This window comes from Gopherus evgoodei, chromosome 15 (genome assembly GCF_007399415.2).
Source record: "Gopherus evgoodei ecotype Sinaloan lineage chromosome 15, rGopEvg1_v1.p, whole genome shotgun sequence".
In the NCBI taxonomy this organism is placed as follows: Eukaryota; Metazoa; Chordata; order Testudines; family Testudinidae; genus Gopherus; species Gopherus evgoodei.
The window spans coordinates 5,182,428-5,207,090 of record NC_044336.1 but is presented as its reverse complement, the minus strand read 5'-3'; the positions used below and the strand labels follow the sequence as shown (position 1 = coordinate 5,207,090).

At 45.4% G+C, this 24,663-nt stretch overlaps 1 protein-coding gene across 1 annotated transcript in view; it reads left to right on the top strand.

The window, feature by feature from the left end:
- SHISA6 (shisa family member 6) overlaps positions 1-24,663 on the top strand; it is a 406,826-nt gene that overhangs the window by 56,009 nt on the left and 326,154 nt on the right. Inside the window, exon 4 of the mRNA XM_030534874.1 lies at positions 21,966-22,061. Within this exon, the coding sequence (XP_030390734.1) occupies positions 21,966-22,061 (96 nt within the window). The remainder of the gene's footprint in view (positions 1-21,965; positions 22,062-24,663) is intronic.

The following is a 24,663-nucleotide window of genomic DNA, read 5'->3' as shown; positions in this document are numbered from 1 at the left end:
TTTTTTTTTTTTTTTAAATTTAAAAAAAGCAAACCGTACTCCCACAGCAGAGTGACTGGTTACATTAATGGAGAGAAATTGGTCCACAGTCATAGTCAGTTAGCTGGGTCACTGCCATAGGAACAGTATCAGACTGGCATGCACATTGGGTCACCATCAGTTAGGACTCCTGTACAGAGAAAGAGCTGGAAAAACCAGCAAAGCAATTGCACAGCTTGTGCTAAACAGCGCAGTGCATCAGGCCATGTCTCTGGCATCATCCCTCTAAGGCCCACTTGTGCCTTGCTCTGTGGACACAGACCTTCATCCTATGCAGCTGTTTACCTCATTTGCTTGTCTCTTTCTTTCCTTAATCCACATTATTGCTTTTCTTTTATAACTTGCCAGCATGACAAATTCAGGCCCCAGAACGAAGGAGCTGATTTCATTACGGGTAAATGCATCTTCTAGAATCCTCATAAATCACAAGGAGAAAGAAGAGCAGGAGGTCACCTGGGTGAAAATAAGAGAAAATTCCTGTACCAGTTAAAAGAACTTGAAAGCCAGCAACCCGGGGATTGATTACCCTGAGTGTGGTGAAGGAAAATGCCAGATGTGCTTTGCTAGGTGGCAGTCATTGCACAAAGGTGTCATTCTGGTGTCACAGTGAGTGATGTACCATTGGTTAACACATACACAGATGTAATTGCGGGTGGCAGGGGGGATGGTATGTGCTTATGACCAAATTGTGATTGGGGGAAAAAAAAATCCAGAGTTGTGTATTATATTGATTGTTTCCTTTCAGTGTTCAAATGGAGCCACATTTTCATAGGGGCCTTGAGCCAGCCTCCCAGACAATGCAAGGGTCAGTTCCTGCCACAAATGGCATTTGCACAGGCAGCATGGAGAGTCAGGCATCCAAACACTCATTATGCATGTGATGATGCAGTAGTGCGCTTGTGTGGGAACTGAAACACTAAGAATGAGATCCTCCCTTGGGGTCAATCAGCAGAGCGCCACTGACTTTAGTGGATCTGAATCAGGTGAGGACCTGACCCTAAATGTTTTGGGCATGGTTTTAAGGAGATCTTTGGAGAACAGAGCCTATAGTGTATATAACTCACTAGGGCCAGAACTGAGCTGTCATATGGCTGTATTCCACTGCTCTGGTTTCATTAGAAAGTTGTGTTTTCTCACTAGAACAAAATACAGCCTTCAGAGTGCACCTGGGACATCCAGGAGCATTTTGAGGCTAGCAATTAATACACAGTCTCATGGATCATGTGCCTTCATACTTTCCTTTCCCTACTGCACATGCAGAGAACTCCCTAGAGGAGAATAGGCCCTGAGAGCCAAGATCTGCTGTATCCTGCTGGGAGTGCAATACAGTCTGGGATTGTGTCTAGAAGACATCTGAAAAGCTCTGACAATACTGAATCAACCCCCTTTCAGGCATGTGAATATCAAGGAGTGTTTGTTTATAACCCGAATGTCCCTGTGTTCTAGATATAGACAAGTACACCTTGGTTTCCTCCTTTCTGCTGCAGAAACCAGCCCTTTCCTTCCCTTCTTCTAATACTCTTTAAGTATGTGCAGTGTGATTAGCCTCCTCTTTGCCCTTAATCACTTCGTCCCAGCCTATATAATTAAATTCCATCAGGTATTGCATCTAATTTTTGAGGAGCTCCCAGAGAACAAAGGGACAGGCACACAGAGCAAATTAATTAGAAGGGGAATGTTAAATCCTCTCCGAATTAGATCATCAGCAAATCTCTGAGAGAACAAAGTTTGTCTCCCAAGTTGTTATCCTGTTCAGTTCCTGGTGGAGCATGTTACATACAGCTTGCCTACACAGAGCATCACTGGAGAGCAGACTAGGTTTGCAGCACCACAAGCTGAAAATCAGTTGGAGGCACATTTTCAAAGCATGGCACCAGGAATTAGCTACTGCATGTCTCTCATTAACAGCTGCACAAGCTGTTGAGCTAAATCACTGCTTAGCATTTTGGAAATGTCCTCCTCTATGTCCCGGCACATCTAACCTCCCCTGAAAGGGAGCATTGGAGGAGTGCGGAGCTCTGCATGTTGCAGAGTTGTATTTACCAACATTTCAGTGGAGATCTCTGTGAGTAAGCGCTGGAATTATCATATAAAACCAAATCAAATACCCAGGAGTCACTTTTTAAAAAGCATTTAAACAAGTAAACAGCATCAGCACAATTTGCAGCTACTTCTACCATTTTAAGATGCAAGCTCAACGATGGGTCCTGGGGTTATATATCAAAACAAACGTGTTAGAAACTACTGTGTATACAATCCATGTTGGTATGTGAAAATATCCCAGTTTCCTGCTACAGCCCAAGGAACAGCAGCACAGGGAATAGTTCAATAGCTTATAGATACGCTTGCAGTACAGAATACTGTCTCTTTAGGGCTCAGAGCCACTAGAAAGAAACAGAAAGCTGGGAGACTAGGCGCTTCAGATGAGATTGAGACTGTTTAAAGGCTGTTTTCACACCAGCTTAATGTGTCCTGCCTCCATACGTGGCACAGACATCCAGGTAGAATGCACCTGCTGTTATGCCAAACATTCCTCCAGGGAGAATGTCCCTACTGTGCTTATGAACTTTCCACATACATCCAAATGGGATGTGCTAGCTGTGCTGCTGGCTACTCCAGATCTGTCCATGTGAACACCCCTTGTGCTGTGGGATGTACCAGCTCTACCCACAATTTCAAAGGAACATCATTGAAGACAGCACTGCAGCAGGTGTGGCGGAGGACCAGCAATGGAGAGATGAATAAAGAGACAACTTTATATTGCAGCATTTGACTTTGTTTCTCCTGGGGAGGGGAAGAGAAGCTGTGGGGAGGAGACATAGATTTTAGTTGGTTACTAAGTGTCACGGCACAGGTGCAGAGAGCTCGGCAGGACAATTCAGCTAGAACGACCCAGAAACATCCAGAACAGGGTGTGGCAGTTACTAGACATGCTTAATAGCTGTTTCTGAGGCTGTGTAGGAAGTTTGCATTGTGGGCAACCCACGTGGCAAGTCATATTTGAGCCACCCTCTGAGAACTGAGCCAATCAGAACATGGGAGGGGAGGGAAGGGAAGGAAGGTTATAAACACAGAGTTGGAAACAGCTCAGTGGACTTAGCAGCTGATCAATGCAGGAGCAAGAATTGTGTTCGCTGTGAGGTCTGGATCCCAATCCCTGCACCATTTTGGACACCGGCTACAGATTTCTGTTTAACCAGCAACTGTGGTGAACAGCCATCTGTTAACCCAAGGACTGGAATGCTGCTAGCTGGGGAGATCCCCAGACTTTGCTGACAGGGTTCTGAAGGACTGGAACACTAACATTTCTCAGTCTCTGGAGAGTCCAGGTGACATAGATTACATACTACGACCACTCTATACAGAAAGAGAAACCATCTCAGAGAGAAGATCAGAAGGGAATGAATTTTGGTGTGTGAGCTGAAGTATAGAAAATGTTACGTTGAAATCCTATGTGAATGTTTGTAACAGAAACAGAAGGTAAAACATTTGATTAAAGAACCACAGTGGATTTATGGTCTGATATTTTGGTGTAGAAGTTATTCACAGTGTTCAATACTGTGTACTATTTACAATGTGTTTTGTGTGCATTAAATGTTTGTTTGACTGAGAAAGTGTATAGTACTCTCGCTTTGAAAAGTTGGGTGCTATTACCATCCATTTATCAGGATTTGACATAAATAGCCCTGAGATTTAACTCTGTGCAACATTTTTTTGGAAAGCCCTGGAAAGGCAGAACTCAGGCCTATGCTTTGGCAAAGAGTGAACCTGAGATACAGGAAGAAGGGGAATATAGAGTTATACAGGATATTGCCTGAGCGTCATCCCCTTCCCCACACATTACTTTAACATGCCATAAAGATCCAAGAATTAAAGAGAAAGACACTAAGATTGTAAATGAGATAATCAGCTGTAGGATTCCAAATGGGGAGGCAATGTGGAGCTTGGAGACATAGCTGCCCAGATCCATTCTGAGTGCCAAGGGGTAATTTGAATGGCAGTGTATCTAAAATTCTTCCAGTATAATTGTCTCCCTGCCCACCTAGAATTGCTGGTTTAAAGTATATCAAAGACATGCACAAAACTAGTTTTCACTTAGTTGTTTTTTGCGAGATGTCAAGACATGGAAGTAAAGGTCCAAAGTGCACATTCAGTCCATGAAATGCTCAACCTGAATTCCATACCATAAAGGTTGGCTCATTTGAAGATCAACGAACCCACTGACCCTTTGGAGGTTTCCCAGCCTCACAGGAATTAGTAACTAGTGTGTTCAGCTCCTTTTTGCAAAGGGGTTTCTCTAGCACAGGCTTTCCCAATGATTGATGAAGACCTTGTTGATAACAGGGTGCTTGGCTCCTCCTTGCTTCTCGCTGCTACCCCGTGTGTGTATAGTGAATACTTTCCTAATGTTACTTTGCTGTGTAAGCAGTTGCTGCAGTTGCCATAGGGGATGTTATGAGATTGTTCACAGGTGGGGAGGTGCTCTCTTAACAAACAGGATGGGAAGTGACTGCATGGCTGTGAATGGGAGAGTTAGTATCCACTGGACATTCTCTGTAGTAAAATGTGCTCCATGCTATAAAATACATTGAGCACCCCAGCGCATTCCTACATCCGGTCACTTGACAGCATTACAATGTCTAGGAGTTTGTATAGCCCCTGAAGAACTTTAATAGTGTTGGGTCAGTAGCTCCAGTGAGGACACCTTTCCTAACCAGGAGACCATCTAGGTATGTGTTTAACTTTGAGCTTATGCTTATGCCTTTAGATTGCCACGTCCTTTTAGGGGCGAAAGAAAAATGCAGACCTGTTATTTACCAGGCTGCACATGGCAATAGACTGTATAGGTAAGGGATGCAAGGAGGGTATGGGTCACGATGCAAACTGCAGGCACGCACACAACTAAAATTAATTAATTAAAAGTTTTATTGGGGATAGTTACAAGGGGTAGAGGAGCAGCGTATGATTAGCTAATAGGGTTAATGGAACTTAAAACATACAATGGCTAAAGTATTTACTATTAAACAATATTTATAAACAAAGATGCAGTAAACAATATTTATAAACACAGATGCAGCATTTAGTAATAACCAATACTTATGAATACAAACCAACTCATAATGACCGGCAAACGTAGAAACTCTGCTTAAAGCACGTGAGCTAAGAGAGGCTTCGAGGTGATCAGGCTCAGTTACGGGTGTGCACAAGGTACACAGGATTCATTTTTCTTTCTCCTCTTCTGCGTGCACATGGGAGACCAGCCTAAAATACCCACTATGACATCATAGAAGTGTCATAGGGGACGGGGCCCAAAAACTGTGTGTGTTTGTTTCTGATTGGTACAAGGAAAGTTTACACCAAGTAGGGGAGCAGATGCCTGAAAGTCTGGCTTCACCCCCAAAAGGTAAGGAAATGCATATAGTTCAGAATGCGTTTAACACTGAATGACAAAAGAAGAGGCCAGGGCAATACCGGTATGGGCAAGTTTTAGGATGCAGACAGGAACTTATCTTAACAATGCCCCATTGGTGTCTTCCTTTTCTAGCAACACAGTATGGTCCAAAACTTGATGAGAATGGAAATCAGTAATCATAGGAGATTAAGGTTGGAAGATACCTCAGGAAGTCATCTAGTCCAACCCCCTGCTCAAAGCAGGACCAACCCCAAATAAATTATCCCAGCCAGGGCTTTGTCAAGCTGGGCCTTAAAAACCTCTAAGGATGGAGATTCTATCACTTCCCTAGGTAACCCATTGCAGTGCTTCACCACCCTTCTAGTGAAATAGTTTTTCCTAATATCCAACCTAGACCCCCCCCCCACTGCAACTTGTGACCATTGCTCCTTGTTCTGTCATCTAGTCAGGATGGGGAAGAACAGAACAAGATGAGGAGGACATGTAAGTGGTGAATGGAGATGTAAGGATAGTAGTGACTTGTATGTGGTGACTGTACCTTTAAGGTCTGGAATATGCAGTGTATGAAAGCTCAAGAAGCTTATCTATGGCCAGCCGTTTCAGTTGGAATTACCATACTAAACCCAGGAATGAAGTAAGACTAGATGGAGCTTTTAAATAAGAGACTTGCTCACTGGGCTACCTCAGTTTATTGTTGCTTTATTTTTCTCTTGTTGTGATCCAGTTAACATCATTGTAGTTAATTAAATGTCTATTTGGCTTATTGGATTTCCAGGGACCTAAGAGACAGATTTATAGACAAACTGATCCCAAAAACTTTGGTTGGTCATGAATTTTTAAGTCAAAGTTAGGGCCCTTGGAGGTAAATCTAGTTTCTGTCATTGACTCCCTGCTAGATTTGGTATACAGCTCTGGGCAGAAGCAGCATTTAACCACCTTGCTCTAGGAATGAGCCCTTCGATAGGATAACTTGCTTTGTCCCAACGTTAATCACCTACATTGATGGTGCAAAGAGGAGTGGTGACAAGGATGGATCAGTGATCAATGGATCCAGGGATGAGCATGCAAAGGAGAGCCGTGTTGTTTTACCAACATTAACGAGTATGGTACTGATGTAAAAGGAAGCATTGCCAGCCAGGGTTTCCCTGCTTGGTGTTCTGAACAGAATGTGTGTGCCTTGGAGATGTACAATTCCCCCAGGAAGGTGGGAGAGAAGGAAGTAATAGAACCGGTTAATCTGGTTCCTGTAGGTGCCTGAGGGAGCACCTGTCTTGTGGAGGAGAGGCTCCTTCCTCCCAGAGCCAGTAATGGTTTTGGCACAAATGCCCGAGAATAAAATGTGTGGAATTTATGAAAATGAAATAAATACATCAGCAAAGGGACTTTTCTTTTGATGGCTCTAAAACATTTTTCTCTGACAGAAATCTTTACTGACCTGTCTGCCTGGCAGTGGAGGATGTTCTTCAGCACTGGCTTGGAAATCATGGCTGGGAGAATTTAAAAGTATTTGTGACCAGTCTGCCAATGCTAGATACCATGGGGCAGATCCCCAGCCAGTTATAACGTTTCATTATCCCTACATCTGAAACTTAAATTAGTTTTAACCATAATGGCCAAAATGTTCACACTGGGATGGTAAATCACAATCAGGTAAATGAGGCCTGGCTCATTCTGTGTCTTCCTCCAATTCACCAGTAGATGGCAGCAGAGAGCTTATTCCCCTATGGAACTTCTGGCCGTATGGGGTTCTGACACTGCTCTGAGCTTCCTCCTCTTTACCAACAGGTGGGAGCAGTGAGCTGCCTTCCCTCTATCCCTCTATTGCTTCAGACCACAAGATAGATAGATAGATGATAGATAGATGGAATAGGGTGACCAGACAGGAAGTGTGAAAAATTGGAACAGGGAGTGGGGGTAATAGCTCCTATAGAAGAAAATGCTCCAAATATCGGGACTGTCCCTATAAAATAGGGACATCTGGTCACCGTAGTATGGGGATCGATAGGATGATGGGTATGTGTGTGGATGGATAGATAGGAAAAGAGAGAGAGACAGAGATACGGTGTGGACGGGGGATAGATTAGATTGTGTATGGGGACAGATAGGATGTTGGCTGTGGTGTGGGGTGGCTGGCTGGATAGATAAATGATAGGTGTGTATGTGGATAGATAGATGAATGGATGATGGGTTTGTATAGGAATGGAAAGACAGATAAATAGATGGGTGTGTATGGGGATGGATAGATGGATGAATGGATGCCAGAGGTGTACAGGGAAGGGTGGATGGATGGATGGATGCCAAGTGTGTATAGGGATGGATGGATAGATGGATAAATGGATGTCAGGTGTGTACAGGGATGGATGGATAGATGGATGGATGGATGAATGAATGCCGAGTGTGCATAGGGATGGATAGATATATGATGGGTGTGTATGGGGATGGATAAATGGATGCCGGGTGTGTACAGGGATGGATGGATGGATGGATGAATGGATGCCAGGTGTGTACAGGGATGTGTGGGTGGATGAATGGATGGATGGATGCCAGGTGTGTACAGGGATGGATGGATGAATGGATGCCAGATGTATACAGGGATGTGTGGATGGATAGATAGGTGGATGGATGCCAGGTGTGTACAGGGATGTATGGATGAATGGATGCTGGGCGTGCATGGGGATAGATAGATGATGGGTGTGTATGGGGATGGACACAGTGGATGGATGGATCATCATCGGCATATGCACAGTGTGCCCAGCCAGGTGGAGAGCCAGTAGCCTGCCATCAAAATAATTCAGTGGGCACTCGACAATGATATGTGACGCAGTCTGAAGTTAACTGCAGCTGGATCACAGGTCATTAGAAAAACCCCATTTAAAGAGATCGGCCACAAGTTGTCATTTCTGGTTCAAAGATGACCACAGGTGCCTTGGCAGATCAAAACCTGGTGAACAGATGGTTGGGTCAGTGACTAGAGAGTGATTAACGACTGTCATCATTGACCACTTGTGCCAAGCAGATTTGACTGGCATGTCCTGTGGTGGCATAAATGACCATAAGGGCATCCAGAAGACAGGCGAGCTGGTGGGTAGTCAAATAGGTCTGTATGGGGATAGAGGATGAGTGTATATGGGGATTAAAAGTCATGAGCTTGGCCCAAAAGATCCTGAGATTTTTAAAGAAGATGATACTGTGTTTCTGGTCTGTCTTTTGGCTGCTGAATTCCCACCCCCAGTGTGTGAGTCACCGTTAGTGTTGCACTCCCCTACCTGTAAAATTTGCAGATAATACAAAACTACTCAAGATAGTTTTAGTTCCAGGCAGACTGTGAAGAGCTACAAAAGGATCTCACAGATCTGGGTAACAATGCAACGAAATGGCAGATGAAGTTCAATGTTAATAAATGCAAAGTAATGCACATTGGAAAACATAATCCCAACTATATAATAAATGATGGGGTCTAAATTAGCTGTTACCACTCAAGAAAGAGATCTTGGAGTCATTGTGGATAGCTCTCTGAAAACATCCACTCAATGTGCAGCGGCAGTCAAAAAAAAAAAACAAACAGAATGTTGGGAATCATTTAAAAAGGGATAAATAATATGACAGAAAATATCATATTGCCTCTTTATAAATCCATGGTAAGCCCACATCTTGAATACTACATGCAGATCTGGTTGCCCTATCTCAAAAAATGATATATCGGAACTGGAAAAGGTACAGAAAAGGGCAACAGAAATTATTAAGGGTATGGAAAATCTCCGTTTCAGGAGATATTAATAAGATTGGTACTTTTCAGATTGGAAAAGAGATGACTGGAGGGGATATGATTGAGGTCTATAAACTCATGACTGATGTGGAGAAAGTAAATAAGGAAGTGTTATTTACTCCTTCTCATAACACAAGAACTAGGGGTCACCAAATGAAATTAATAGGCAGCAGGTTTAAAACACACAGAAGGAAGTATTTCTTCACACAGCGCTCAGTCAACCTGTGGAACTCTTTGCTAGAGGATGTTGTGAAGGCCAAAACTATAACAGGGTTCAAAAAGAACTAGATAAATTCATTACTGGCTATTAGCTAGGATGGGCAGGGATGGTGTCCCTAGCCCAGGTATGGGCAAACTACGGTCCACGGACTACATCCGGCCTGCCAGCCGATTTAATCCGGCCCCTGAGCTCCCTCTGGAGAGTGGAGTCTGGGGCTTGCCCCACTCCCATGTTCCAGCTGGGGAGTGGGGTCGGGGGCTGCTCTGCGTGTGCCTGTTGCAGCTCCCGGTAGCAGTGCCATGTCCCACCTCCAGCTGCTATGTCTAGTGGCAGCCAGGGGGTTCTGCGCACTGCCCAATCTACCGGTACTGCCCCTGCAGCTCCCATTGGCCAGGAACGGCAGCCAGTGGGAGCTGCAAGGATGGCGCCTGTGGACAGGGCAGTGCACAGAACCGCCTGGCTGCACCTCTGCATAGGAGCCGGAGGGGGGACATGCCACTGCTTCTGGGAGCTGCTTGAGGTAAGCGCTGCCTGGAGCCTGCACCCCTTACCCCTTCCCATGCCTCAGCCCCCTGTCCCAGCCCTGATTCCGCTCCTGCCCTCTGAACCTCTCAATCTCAGCCTGCAGCACCTTCCTGCACCCCAAACCCCTCATTCCCAGCCCACCCCAGAGCCCACCCCCCCAGCCAGATCCTGCACCCCCAACCCCTGCACCCCAACCCCCTGTCCCAGCCTGGATCCCCCATCCAACCCCGAACTCCTCATTTCTGGCCCAACCCCACATCCTGAACCCAAAGCTACACACACATTCTGTACCCCTGCCCTACCACATATCCCTCTCCTGTCCTCTGAACCTTTCGGTCCCAGCCTGAAGCACACTCCTACACTCCAAACCCCTCATTCTCAGCCCACCCGAAAGCTCACACCCTCAGCCGGACCCCACACCCCTACCTCCCACACCCCAATCCCCTATCCCAGCCTGGATCCTGCACCCACACCCCGAACTCCTCATTTCTGGCCCAACCTCACACCCTGAACCCACAGCCACACACACACCCCGTACCCCTGCCGCACCCCGATCCCCCTCCTGCCCTCTGAACCCCTCAGTTCCAGCCTAAAGCACACTCATACACCTCAAATCCGTCATCTCCAGCCCCACCCCAGAGCCCGCACCTCCAGCCAGAGCCCTCACCCCCTCCTATACCCCAACCCCAATTTCATGAGCATTCATGGCCCGCCACACAATTTCCATACCCAGATGTGGCCCTTGGGCCAAAAAGTCTGCCCACCCCTGCCCTAGCCTCTGTTTGCCAGTAGCTGGGAATAGGCGACAGGGGATGGATCACTCGATGATTACCTGTTCTGTTCATTTGCCCTGGGGCACCTGGCATTGGCCACTGTCAGAAGCCAGGATACTGGGTTAGATGACTTTTGGTCTGACCTAGTATGACCGTTCTTATTTCTTATGATGGCTATGTATGGTTATGGGTGGGCAGATAGATGATGATGGGTGTGTATGAGGATGGATGGATAGATACTTATCTCATGTAAAAGTTTCTTTCATTGTAAGAGATATTAATGGTTCCAAAAGTATTTCCCATTTGGAATACAAGGAAGCTCTCTTGCACCAGTTCTCTTTCAAAAAGGAAAGATGGATAGATAAGCCATTTATGCAACTGTTGTTTTCCACTTTTAGCAGCTTACCATTCCTACATGATACAGACAATGTTTAATTGATATCTTTTGTTTATCACTAGAGATAACCTTTGTTGAGCCAGAGTTTAAGACAGTCCAGCTTCCCCTTTGCAGATACACACTGCATCCACAAAATCTGTGGTCACATTTTCTATGAGGAATTCAATAATGTGTGCATTTGACATCTGCAGTTCAGCTGGAGGCACAGATCAGACTAATTTTGCATAATTACGCAGATTTGTGCCTGCAGTTCATGTCTGCAGAACGGGTTGAACCTTAAGAAAAATCATAGCTTTAGAAAACCTAGCCGTATCTGAGTAAAGAACAGGACTCATTTTGATCACATTTTAATATAACACAGTGTTCCTAGATGTTCAGTCAAGTTTACATAAGTGTTGGAAGGATTTTTTTTCCTGCAGTGATATTTCGCTTGAAGTTATTAAAAGCTAAGAACAGCTGTTTTGACCTAAGAAACTTTTTAGTGGAACAAACAAGCATGGATGAAGTAACTCATGACAAAATTGAGGTGAGCAGCTTGGGCAGTTGCATTAATTTGAGTTTTACATTCCAACCTCTTCTTGGTGGCATAATTGATGAACATTTTTACCATGGAGGCCCTCTAAGTACAAATTACACTCTAATAGAATTTCAGTAGGAGTTATCCACCGAATTCCATTAGGGGCCTTTGAAAATCCTAGCCTAGAAAATCCAATAGACTGCAATGTGCATGATACCAATTGGGTGTTAGAAGAAATCAATAGGGATCTATAGACATTACTGTAAAACCTATAGAATGTAATTGTGAATGAGATCCTTGCTATAGAACTTGTAAACCAACGTGTGGATACTTTTATCCTAAATTCTCTGGACTGGTATAAAACTGTTCTCAATCTCTATTAAATGTCCAAAAGGGGCTATTGTACAGTAAATGTGAAGGTGAGATTATTACAAGACCTGGCCAGACCATTGGTGGTTCAGAAGTCTCACCTGCCGCATTGGAGGCTTGGGTTCCGTTTCTGGCCAATTCAAAGAGACATGAATTGGGTTATGACAAATAAGGAGGTGAACTTTTACTCAAACATCTGGGGTTCTCTGAACTAGTCTGATGGGAAGGAAAATGCAGAGACAGATAGGAATTGTACAAATAAACCAGGCACTGCTTGAAGTATAAACTGTAACCATACAGTCTGAGTGCTTCCACGTCAACTTACTTTGGAATTTGATGTACGGAGGGTTGCATAAGAGGGATTAATGCATCATTAGTGTTTGTACAAATTAGTGCTTCAGGATTTGTCTTGACACAAGACCTCCTTACCCTTCCAGTCAGCAAGTTGTGCATGCCCTATAATCCAATACTAGACTGCAGGAGGGAAGGGGTCATAGTGCCACGCTTGCAATTGGCAGAGGCACTCAAGCCATCTCCCCCTCGAATTAAAAGGGAATCATTGAGTTTCAGGCCAACTCAGGCTCCTAAGTCACAAAGGCACCTTTGAACATTTTACTCCAAGTCTGTTGACCTTCAGAGTATGCTGCAAGACACACCTGCATAGGTCAGGGGCTGCAGAGGCAGGCTTTTGGGAGATACCAGCCTGGTGGGGAAGAGGAGCTGGCTGTTCTGCAGGTCGTCTCATGTGGTTTTCACAAGGTACAGCAGGAGCCCCTGTAGATGATCCTTATTATTTTTGGTATAAATCTAATACTAATTATATACTTACTTAATCTGATTATGAATTCCCTCTCGTATCTAATGAGAGGAACAATAGCCTAAGGGAAATGTTACTAAGATCCCGACTATGAAACGTTGCCCAGGTTTGATTTTACTTTCCACGTTTTTTCTGGCTTGCAACAAAATCTCGCTGGTGTGAGGAATGTTTGCAAGCGCTGCACTAGCTCACGTAACCCATTGCAGTGAATCTGGCTTGCTCTGGGTGTGCTGCACGTTGCCATTGCTTTGGCACTGGTTCTAGCCTGGACCTGGAGGAACCTTTTGTCACAAAACCCAGAGCCAGGGAAGAGCCATGTTGCCATTGCATTTGACTTTCTCATGAATCTGGCAATATTTGGCTTTTTTCGTAATGCCCAAGTGATGTAAGTGTTCCAGCTTTCAGTGAAAACAAGCAAACTGGCTGTAGAGAAATGCTAGCATGCTCTCTAAATGTTCAGAAAACAGCAGGCAAAAACCTCTTCCCCCCGCCCCTGCCCCTCCCCCCCCAAAGGCATTATCAAAAACAACAGCTCTCCTGATTTCCAGGTCAGCCTCATGATTGAATGGACCTGACTCAAGCTTTTGGGTGTGGAGAGTGCTGGAGAGCTCCCTGCCTTCAGGCTCTGTGTTGAACCCAAAGCTAAGCTCAAATCAGGGAGTTTGTGGTGAGCCTGTGCTGAGTTTCTGCCAAGTTACAGGCCTGATTTTCAGAGGTGCTAGGCACCTTCAACTCCGGGTTAAGTCAGTGCTAGATACAGGTCCTCAGCACCTCTGAAAATCAGGTTATTAGGTCACTGTTTCTGCTGAGCCCTGCACCCCTACTCCAGCCAGGCCAGTCCCTGTTGGCAGTCCATGGGAAAGGTCAGCCTGGCAGAGCTGCTCTGTCTCTCCAGTTCAGACCCCAAATTCTGTCTTGTTTCATGAGGCCATGGCTACACTGGCACTTTACAGCGCTGCAACTTTCGCGCTCAGGGGTGTGAAAAAACACACCCCTGAGCGCTGCAAGATACAGCGCTGTAAAGCCTCAGTGTAATCAGTGCCGCAGCACTGGAAACGCGGCTTCCAGCGCTGCAAGCTACACCCATAAGAGATGTGGTTTACATGCAGCGCTGGGAGAGCTCTCCGACTACACTCACACTTCAAAGCGCTGCCGGCAGTGCTTTGAAATTTCAAGTGTAGCCATACCCTCAAAGAATCACAAAGGCCTTGAACCATCAGGATCTGTGCCTACAGGACAACCCCACACATGCTGTGGGGGGAGGGATAGCTCAGTGATTTGAGCATTGGCCTGCTAAGCCCAGGGTTGTAAGCTCAATGCCTGAGGGGGCCATTTAGGGATCTGGGGCAAAAAATCAGTACTTGGTCCTGCTAATGAAGGCAGGAGGCTGGACTCAATGACCTTTCAGGGTCCCTTTCAGTTCTAAGAGATAGGTATATCTCCATATTAAATTAATGCCCACAGGGAACTAGGTAGAGGGTGCTGTGCAGGTGGCTGCCCAAATCCCATCTCTATGGCCATGGATGGACTGAGGTTGGAGACAATGCTGTAGCAGGGCTTTTATGGTGAGAGGAGACCTATAGGAGGTGGGGGTTTGAGGGAGAAAAGAGGAAGCAGAGGAGAGTGGGCAAAAACTCAGGTTCAAGGGAGGAGGCAGGATAGGGAGGCAAAGATGGAAGAAATTGTTGAGGGAATTTATGCAGATATGGTCATTCATATTCACAGAATATATGAATTAGGGCAGACACTCAGTATTCCTGAAGCTGCCTTGCAGCCTTACCAGTGTAATTAGATTAGGGAAAAAACTCAGCACCTCCAGGTCGTGCACTGGGAAGTGAGTGTTGACAATAAAATCCACAGTATCAAGGGCAGGGATATGAAGTGTTGCCAAGCTCCCTAGCCTACCCTGAATTCTTCCTGGTTCTTTGTTGCTGCATTTCCATGCATGGGATCTGCACAGCAATCTTCGAACAAATGCTGTTAAACCTGGAAAAATACCCTTATTATGCCTTTCTGATAGAAAATGTTAGAAATGCACAGCTGCCTTCTGTGTGATCCCTCTGGGGCACCTTGTTATCATTGTAATCTCTGGTAATCTACCTCCCATGCTGTGGTAAAATAGCAATGTCTGACCTGACTATAAACAAGTCCCTGCAGGAGGGTAGCCTTTAGCCAAGAGCCCTGTCTAATGCTGGCCTATTACTGTAGCTACTTTCCACTAACGGGTGATTCATGGTGGTCAGCTGAAATAACTGTTTTGCCAGGGTTCTCCATGCGCTTCAGCGGCTCTGTGCTAGACCAGAAAATTATTTTATTTTGCTCTGAGTTGCATCTCTCCTTACCTTCGGAGATCATTACATTTGATTGACAAGATAAACAGATATCATTTCTCAGTTCCAAGGGAATGCATAGCATTTTTCTATGCATCTAACACATGCCTTAGAATTGTCTGTGCTGTTGACATACTTTGTCTCCGGTCACTGAAATGTTTAAAATTGCCCAGCGAGAGGACTCCAGCAGAAATGAGATGCACCAGGGATGGGCTTCATCTTTATTTCCACCCCACCGCCCCCGCAACAGTTTGCTCTTCCAAAATGTATGCGAGAGTGATGTTTTCACAGCAATTTGGAGCCTGATGCTCATTCCTGGTTTTATATTTCTTTAGGGAATCCTATAAACAGTGGGATATAATTCCAACAGCTATCACCCAAATGCCTCTCTTCTATAGATGAAAGCCCTTATCCCCCTCTCCTGAGTAATGTAATCCTTATTTAGTAATAACATTTCTGAAAGGTAGTGTGGCAGACTCAGACCAGTGGGGTACAGGAGTCTGGTAGAGGGCAAATATACTGGTCACTGGCTGAGTAATTTTCTGATCCCTGAGTGACCAGAGCAGGGGCTGCACTAGAGTAATCAGGAACCTGCTAGAACCAATTCAGGCAGACAAGCTGATTAGAACACCTGCAGCCAATCAAGGCAGGCTAATCAGGGCACCTGGGTTTAAAAAAGAGCTCACTCCAGTCAGGCGAGGAGGAGCCAGAGGAGAGGAAGTGCATGTGAGGAGCTGGGAGCAAGAGGCACAAGGAGCTGAGAGTGAGAGGGTGTGCTGGAGGACTAAGGAGTACAAGCATTATCAGACACCAGGAGGAAGATCCTGTGGTGAGGATAAAGAAGGTGTTTGGAGGAGGCCATGGGGAAGTAGCCCAGGGAGGTGTAGCTGTCATGCAACTGTTATAGAAGGTACTATAGACAGCCACAATCCACAGGGCCCTGGGTTGGAACCCGGAGTAGAGGGCGGGCCTGGGTTCCCCCCAAACCTCCCAACTCCTGATCAGACACAGGAGGAGTTGACCCAGATTGTGGGGAAGATCACTGAAGTGAGCAAATCTGCCAATAAGCGCAGGACCCACCAAGGCAGGGCCGGCGCTTCCATTGAGGTGAATTAGGCAGTTGCCTAGGGTGCCAGGATTTTCGGGGGGTGGCATTTTGCCTGGGGGGCAGCAGGCAGCTCCGGTGGACCTGCAGCAGTCGTGCCTGCAGGAGGGTCTGTTCGTCCGCAGCTCCGGTGGAGCTGCTGCAGGCATGCCTGCGGACGGTCCGCTGGTCCTGCGCAGCTCCGGTAGACCTCCTGCAGGCATGGATGCGGCAGCTCCGCTGGAGCTGCGGACCAACGGACCCTCTGCAGAAATGGCTGCAGCAGCTCCACTGGAGCTGCGGGAGTGGCGCGCGGGGTGGCAAAATGGCCATGTGCCTAGGGCGTGAAAAACTCTAGCGCCGGTCCTGCACTAAGGTAGAGGAGGAACTTTGTCACAGTAGATAACACCATTTTAGTTCAGCTCTAATAATTCTGTTGTCCCAGAGCTGGAGTTGTAATTGCTATTCATAACCAAGTTCGTTCCATATGCAATTTATTTAGGATGCAGTTGCAAAGAAATGTTCTGTATGCCCTAAAGAGTCTGCCTTTGTTGTGTGATGAGCAAAACCACCCATCCGCGCTGCATTTCAGGAGTCCTGCATCTTAAGGGAGGAGAGTCATTCTCCTCTATGCTTGAACTCCGTCTATTGAAGATTGCAGCAACATAAGGGTTAACCTCCTCTCTCTCTCTCCAGTGCCACATCCTGGCCTTCCCAAGCTTGTGTTTGTGTGTGTGTGATGGAAGAGAGCGGGAGAGTGAGCCAGAGTCGAACATGGTAATCAAAGCAGCATTGTTATGTTTTACATGAAATGGAAGAACTAGACCTTAAAGACTCAGTCTGGCTAGTGGAGTACTGTGTAACAATACTATACTCCCTGTAAGGAGATCAAGATATGTGGGGACTGATCTGAGTGGAAGAAAAATGTGCTGCAGGATTTAATAATAATAAAACCTAGCTCTTCTTTAGCATAGACCCCACAGTGCTTTACAAGTGAGGTAACCCATTTTTAAGATGTGGAAACTGATGCACGGAGTGGCACTATGACTGCCCCAGGTCAACAGCTTGCAGAATCAGAAATAGAACCTGTGTCTTTACGAGTCCTGCTGAACTGCCCTGTCCACTGGAATGCACTGCTTGCTGCTGGGAGGCAGGGGGACAACAAAGGGGGTGGCTTTCTGTGTGGAAGCTTGCTGTAGGATACAATAGTTTAAACTAAATTAGGGTGACCAGATGTCCTGATTTTATAAGCACAGTCCCGATTTTTGGGTCTTTTTCTTATATAGGCTCCTATTACCCCCATCCCCATCCCAACTTTTCACATTTGGAGTCTGGTCACCCTGAAACTAATTAATTTTCTTGGAGTGGAAATGAAAAGGGGAAAATGTCCTGTGAGCAGCCCAAGGAGGCCCAGCATGCCAGACTGGAGGAATCTCATGCAGTACCTGCAAACAAGGCAGCCAAAAACTTTAGTGAAGATTAGAAGTCTTTTTCAAAGAGATGCTCTAGTGGTGACTGAGCCTGATGCAGGAGTCCTTGGGTTAAGTCTCTGGCTGGTGTTATCAGGGGCGGCTCCAGGCACCAGCACAGCAAGCGTGTGCCTGGGATGGCAAGCCACGGGCGGCGGCCTGCCAGTCACTGTGAGGGCGGCAGGCAGGCTGCCTTCCTTCACATTTCTGCGTGAGGTTCGCCGGTTCCGCGGTTTTGGCGGTAATTCAGTGGCGGGTACGCTGAAGGCATGGGACTGGCGGATGTCCCGCAGAACTGCCGCCAAATCCACGTGACCGGCGGACCTCCTGCAGAAACGCCACTGAAGGCTGCCTGACTGCCGTGCTTGGGGCAGCAAAAAACATAGAGCCACCCCTGGGTGTATCAGGAGGTCAGAATGGCCAATCACAATGGTCATTTATGGCCTAATGCTGGATTTGGTTCAACCCAAACCAAACATGTTTCCCATTTCTTTGGAACTGCCAGTGAGTTGAACAACCAGTTATTTGTGCAGCTCTGGTGCTCAGCTTACCTACAAAGCTGTGATTTTGTTACAAGAATGTCCCCAGCCAACCAAAGAAAGACAGACTGACAACAGAGAGAGGACAGACTGAGGTAAAGGGACAGGCTCACTCTGTTCTGGTCAGAGGAGATGGGAGCAGGGTAGTTGTGTCAGGCCTACGCTCTGCCCCATCTTGGGCTGGTCAGATGCTCACAGCCGGGCAGACTGACAGGTGGGGAGTTGGAGGGGAGGACAGTTTGACAAGCAAAGGTTCTCTCCTTCCCAGCACCCGGAACAGGAAGTGAGCATGCCCAGGACAGCTGGGAGATGAACCCAGGAGACACCATGGCCCAACGCTCAAAAACCTAAGAACCCTTCAGACCAGCGGGTCTCACAACCAGTTTTTTGGTGGCCACAGTGTGTGGCCAGCAACTCTTGCTGGTGGCGGCCGCTCTGACAAATTTTCCTAAAATACTTAATTAATGTTAGGAAAAACAAACAAATACGCAGACAGACATGTCCAAATCATTGTAATATATTTATATAAGACTCAATAATAAAAATAATGTACAGCTGTATTTTGGTGCCCCTGGCCCCCGCTGCCTCCCCCCCATCCCCAGGGACCTCCCCACACACACCATTGGGCTCCCCAGCACCACCCCGGGCCCTACTGATCCCTCCCCATTGCCCTAAGCAGCCTCACACCCCAGGCTCATCCCGCTCCTTGCCTCTTGGTCACAGCACCTGGTAAGGTCAGCCCTGCTGAAGCCCACTCCCAGAGTCCCGTGGGTGAAGAAAGGAGGGGTGGAGGGTCTGAAGCCTGACCCCAGAGTCCTGTGGATGAAGACATGTAGGGGGTGCTGAAGTCTGCCCCTGGAGCCCCTGGGCAGTGCAGGAAAATCCCCTGGTTGCCACATTTGAGAGAGGCTGCCTTAGACCCACAGCTTACAGAAGATATGAAAAGGGACAGACACCAACAGTGGCAGGAAGGCAGGCTGTTTGGTTGTTAAAGCCAAAGATGAGGAAGGCCATGGCTTGACAGGGGAGAAATTGCAGAAATCATAACATTTATAGAGAAAAGGGCAAGAAGTCCCAGGGTCAGCCTGTGCTTAAAAAAACCAAACCTCTTTATTTTCCAATCAAGATTACTTAACACAATTTAAAAACCTACCTCACTCTGTCACTCCCCACCACCGGAGCTGTGCAGACAGACATATCGTAAACACTCCTGGAGGAGCCCTTATCTGGTAATTGCCTGTTCATGGCTGCAAACCCATAGGAGAATCTCAGAATTGCATTTTGGTTCAAGAATATCATGGCTCTGACAAAGCCTTAATCCTGGGGGTGATGCTTCCAGGCAGTGCTTCTCCATATTTCCAACCCCTTCTGATGCCAGCTGCTGAGAGTTTTACTACACACTATGAAACCTGCTGGGTGACAGGAGAGTTGGGAAAAATCCAACAAACTTGTGGGATTTGGCATGAACATTTCTGCCCTCTTGCTGTGCCTAGCACATCAACGGAATGTCTATTTTTGTATTTCCAGTCATTGGATGATTCCTGTAATGGTGAGACACAAAATTATGTTTTGTTCAGAACTGGCCCATTGGCATTTGAAAAAATACATGTCTATAAACAACATTTTTTTTTCAGAAAAGCAGCTATTTCTGAGTAGATAATGAAATATGAAATAAGCCAGGATTTTGCCTGTTTTTTCATTTCCCTGAGTATTTCACATACCTCTGCTTTCTCTACACTCCACATCTGTACTTCCTCGAGCTCTCAGGCCTGTAGAGAAGGGATGGAGTGGGAATGGCATTCTGTTTCAGTGTGAACCATTCCAATCAAGTGGTGATTATAAAAATGTCTGTGTGAATAATAGCTGCTATGATTGTCCTGCTAGCTCTCCTCTAGGCACTTTTGAAAGTGAGAGCTCATATATCAGTAATTTTACATTAGGAGTCCATGAGAAATGACAAGAAGTGAATGGGAATAAAGGAATACATAAAATAGACACGTCATCCCATAATGTGTCTGTAAAGAGAAGAACTACTGGTATTTGAACTGTCCTGAGACAGGCTGCTCTTGGGGAAACATAATTTCTGTTCAAATGATGTTGTTTTGTTACCCTGGGAAACCCTCAATTTAACTCTTATGCCTCACTAAAGAGAGAATGGCAAGGGTCAGAGAACAAACTAGCAAACAATCTTTTAATCTTCCACTGAGTCTGCGCTATTTCATACTCTTTCACTTCCTGATCTCTGACTCAAGCAGTTTCTCAGAGGCGATGTATAAATCACAGCCATCAGTTAGATGTAATAGCATATGTGCATATTTCTTTTTAATCCCTATTTACATGAAAAAATATCTGCCTGTCTTAGGCACTGATAAAGTGTCAGTCATTGTTATAGCTAGACTCCAAGGCATCACGAAAATGCAGACAAAAAAGAAAACTGCTGTGCCCCTCTGAACCCTGCCTCCCTCCCTTCCTGCTGGCTGCAGTCTCATTTTGACTCTGCTCAAGAAGAGGAACAGAAGAATTAATAACATGGAAAAGGGAGGCATTCACAAGCAGCTGATTTTGCTCTTGTGTCAGAGCAACACAAGGTCTCGAGGATGCACAGGCAGGATCTCTTGGTATTAAAGAGGCAGCGAATGTCAGGGGTGTGTTATTTCTGTGTGTTAACTGTCACAACTGGGTGGCAGCACCAAGGGAGTGCTTTTCAGCCAGCAAAAACAGTAAGAAGGTGTCTGGGGACTCCCTCCTCGAATGGATGTATCATTGTTTCAACTAGAATGAGTCAAAGCTAAGAAGCAGGTTCTCCAGCCACATCTCTAATAGGGACAGGGAAACCAATTTGGATAGTGTAGGGAGACACCTGCACTTTTATCGTGAACTCTAACTAAACTCAGACTAATTCTGAAACTATGTCTACACTTAAAACACTACAAAGGCACAGCTGCAGTTGCTTTAGCACTTCAGTACAGACGCTGATTGCAGTGTCAGGAGGGATTCCCTCGTCGCTGTAGATAAGCCACCTCCACGAAAGCCAGTAGCTAGGTTGGTGGAAGAATTTTACCATTGACCCAGCACTGTCTACACTAGAGATTAGGTCAGGCTGGATTTTTCACATCCTGGAGAGACATAGCTATACCAATGTCACTTTTCAGTGTAGACAAGCCTGGAAGCTCAAAATATTTGAGACCAGAAGCAGAAGCACTGATACTCATCAGGAATGGCATATTTAGGGTTCCTCCTGCCTAGATGGCATCAGGAGGAATCAGAGCTGTTTCTCACAAGATTTCCAGCCCAGTTTCTCAGTCTCAAAGGTCTGGATAGTTCTGATCACTTTAGGATACCTGTCCTAATGCTGCTGAATCTTTGATCTAAAGATGGGCCTAATTCCCTAAAGTGTGGGGTGTTTGTGTCCATAGTTTTGATTTTTGAACCTCTTCTGAGTTTCCTCTATCAGTAATTCATAAGTGTTTGTAACCCCTAGCAGCTCCAGGCACACTGTTTTTTTCCCTCTGCAATTTACACTCTATTTGTTTTTTGTTTAGATATTCCTGCTCTCTGAACTCTCTATGCCTCTCACGTCCTCACTTGCCTTTTATTGTCTCACTATATGACGGGGCTTTGGCTTTCACTGAATTGGGGCTAATGTGGACGCTTGGTGTAATGGATATGTTGAGTAATGCCTTGCTTGTTGTCATTTGCCTTGGCAGGTCACTATGGGAAGGATATTTATCGAAGTGGAGGGCCAGATCTCCATAATTTCATCTCCTCCGGATTTGTCACATTAGGAAGAGGACACGTGAAGGGTACAGTGGAAACAATTTTTTGCTAAATAAAAAGATGGTTTTAAATAAAAAGCTGTAACTCAGAAGCTGGGTTCTAAGTGACAGGAGATAACAGTCCTGGACTGCAGTCAGTAGATTTATTCTAGCACACTTTGTTGCAGGTTAAATATTGTGCTGCTGGCAGAGTCTCTTACACCCTAGTGAGGGAAAGCAGGAGGATGCAGCATTAGGGAGTGTGTGCAATCTGATAACTTGTATTGCTTTGTGTTTTCTGGGAGCATGGATGCAAACTGACCCTCTTGCTGCTGCTTTTATCTTGGGAACAGAAAGGTCTGTAATGCCACCCAAGGGAATAGGTGGCACCATTTCAAGAGTGGAGATTTTTGTTTATTCAACTGATTTCCAGGTTGTGGGATTTTATTTTTGTTGTTGTTGTTTTTGGGGGGGTTGGTATTACAAATATTTTATAAAATGATTTCTTACAGGTCCACATACATATATTCTGTGTTCACATAATCTGTGATATACTGTACAAACATGAAACACATAAATATACATATTGTGTGCTGTGTATGTTCTGTGTATATGTACTGTATATACAATCTATGTTGAACGATAGTTATAGCTATATTAGATAAGCAAACATATAATCCTGTTTAGGACTTATGGTGATAACAAAGCTGCAGGAGCTGGTGTTGAGTAACTTGTCACCAGAACCCCAAGGTGAATTTTCCTTTTATAACATTGTTGCATATGTCGGGGGTTTCTATAGTAGATGGTGTGAATGTTTGTTTGAACCAGTTTTGTGTTTACTTTTCATATTCTAACAAAGTCACATTGGTATGTGGACAGTGGCTCATATCACTGGGAGTACAAAGGTGTGCCACGTCCATATTAATCTGACTTTGTTCCTTGCTGACTTATGAGACTGTTGTACATTTATATAGACACAATGTATGTGGAAATGCTTATACAGAGCCAATGTACTATGTGTGGAGCCGTGTCCATGTGCCTGCCTGGTTGAACATGCATCCATTGTTGTTTCCGTGGATGACCACCATTAAAAGAGTTTATTTTTCATACATTTGCTGCACTTTTTAAAATTATCCATGAGTGTCATCCAAAGCGGTGTCAGTCCTGTAGAAGTTTCAGAGAAGAAACAAATATCTGTATATTGTCTGTGTATGTTTGTGTGTGTATTTAAATAAAGTTTATTGAGGCTGAGGCAGCACCCATGGGACATGTAATGCACTTCCATCCTGGGTAGAGCTCTGGCCAGGAGGAAGCAGAGGGACACACCACTAACCTTCCAGGGGAGAGGGGGCTAAAAAGGGGCAAGGAAGGACATGCGGATAGTGGGACACATGAGGCCTCCCTCAGAAATGGGAGTTTATTGTTATTTCATATCCTATCAGGGCCTGAGCTCGCACTGATCATGATGGGATATCTGTTTCGGCTGAGATGATGAGCATGGGGAGTGCACTCAGGCTGGGGTGCAGAGCACAGAGTGGTGTGTCCAGAGCACTTGGGACTAACTGCTGGGATCCCCTGGGCAGGGCCTGGCAACATGCTCCTCCCTCTCAGACATTTTAGTTGATCTTTAATCAATTTACTGTACAATATTGTTCTATGTGTAAAATAAAATCTATCTTCCTTCCTTAACTGAAGAGGCTCAGGGGGGTCTATTCTTCCTTAGATGTGCAGATAGATGATTTATACACATCTGCTGTTGGCTTTCCTGGGAGTTCCACGCCATGCATTCCCCATCAATAAGAAGATGGGAGAATAGATGATCTATACGTAAACTATAACTGATAGTCACGAAGATAGGAACATACTTCTCAAAGTGGACAACTGACTTTTGTTGCTTGAAGAAAATTGGCTGCTTTAGTTGTGTATGAAGTCAATCATTTCAGTGTTCTCAATCGGTTTGCCTTGGCCTTTGGGATTCATTTTAAACTGTCTACACGTTTATATCACATTTAAATGGTGTGGTTTCAGTGTGGTTAACTTTTAAGGGCAAACTTTCAAGTTTGCATACCACTGATTTGTCTTAAAGTGCATGCACTGATTGCACATGCAAACTGCCATATAAGCATGTATAAATCAATAAGTGGGCACATAAGTGTCTGTGTGTGACATTATCTATTTGCAGCCATAATTATCTGTCTGTGCTCTGAATACAGGATTTTTTGGATGCAACAGGTAGGTGTGACTTAGGAGCATTTTCAGTGGTACTTGTGCTCAAGTCACTTAGGAGCTTTTGAAAATCCTTCCAGGCATATCTGCTGCACTCTTGTTTGAAAATTTCCTGTTGGCTCTAATTGTTAGAATAATTGTACTTATAGACAAAAGAGACTATGTCCCAGCAAGCATGCTGCAGCTTTGAGAGATTTGCTTCCAAATTTGAAAGTGTCCGATACAATTCTTCTTTGTAGAAATACAGCTTCATGTTGAGGCTTCATCATGGGTGATTTCCAATGTGTGAGGTGACTGCATTACCTCACCCTCTATTAACCCGACAGCTTTCTCCTGCCCCATTTATTATGGTATCATGAAAGCAGCTTCTGTCTCTGGTTTGAACAAAGCCTCGGAAAGTGCATCTTAATATTTCTTTGCACTA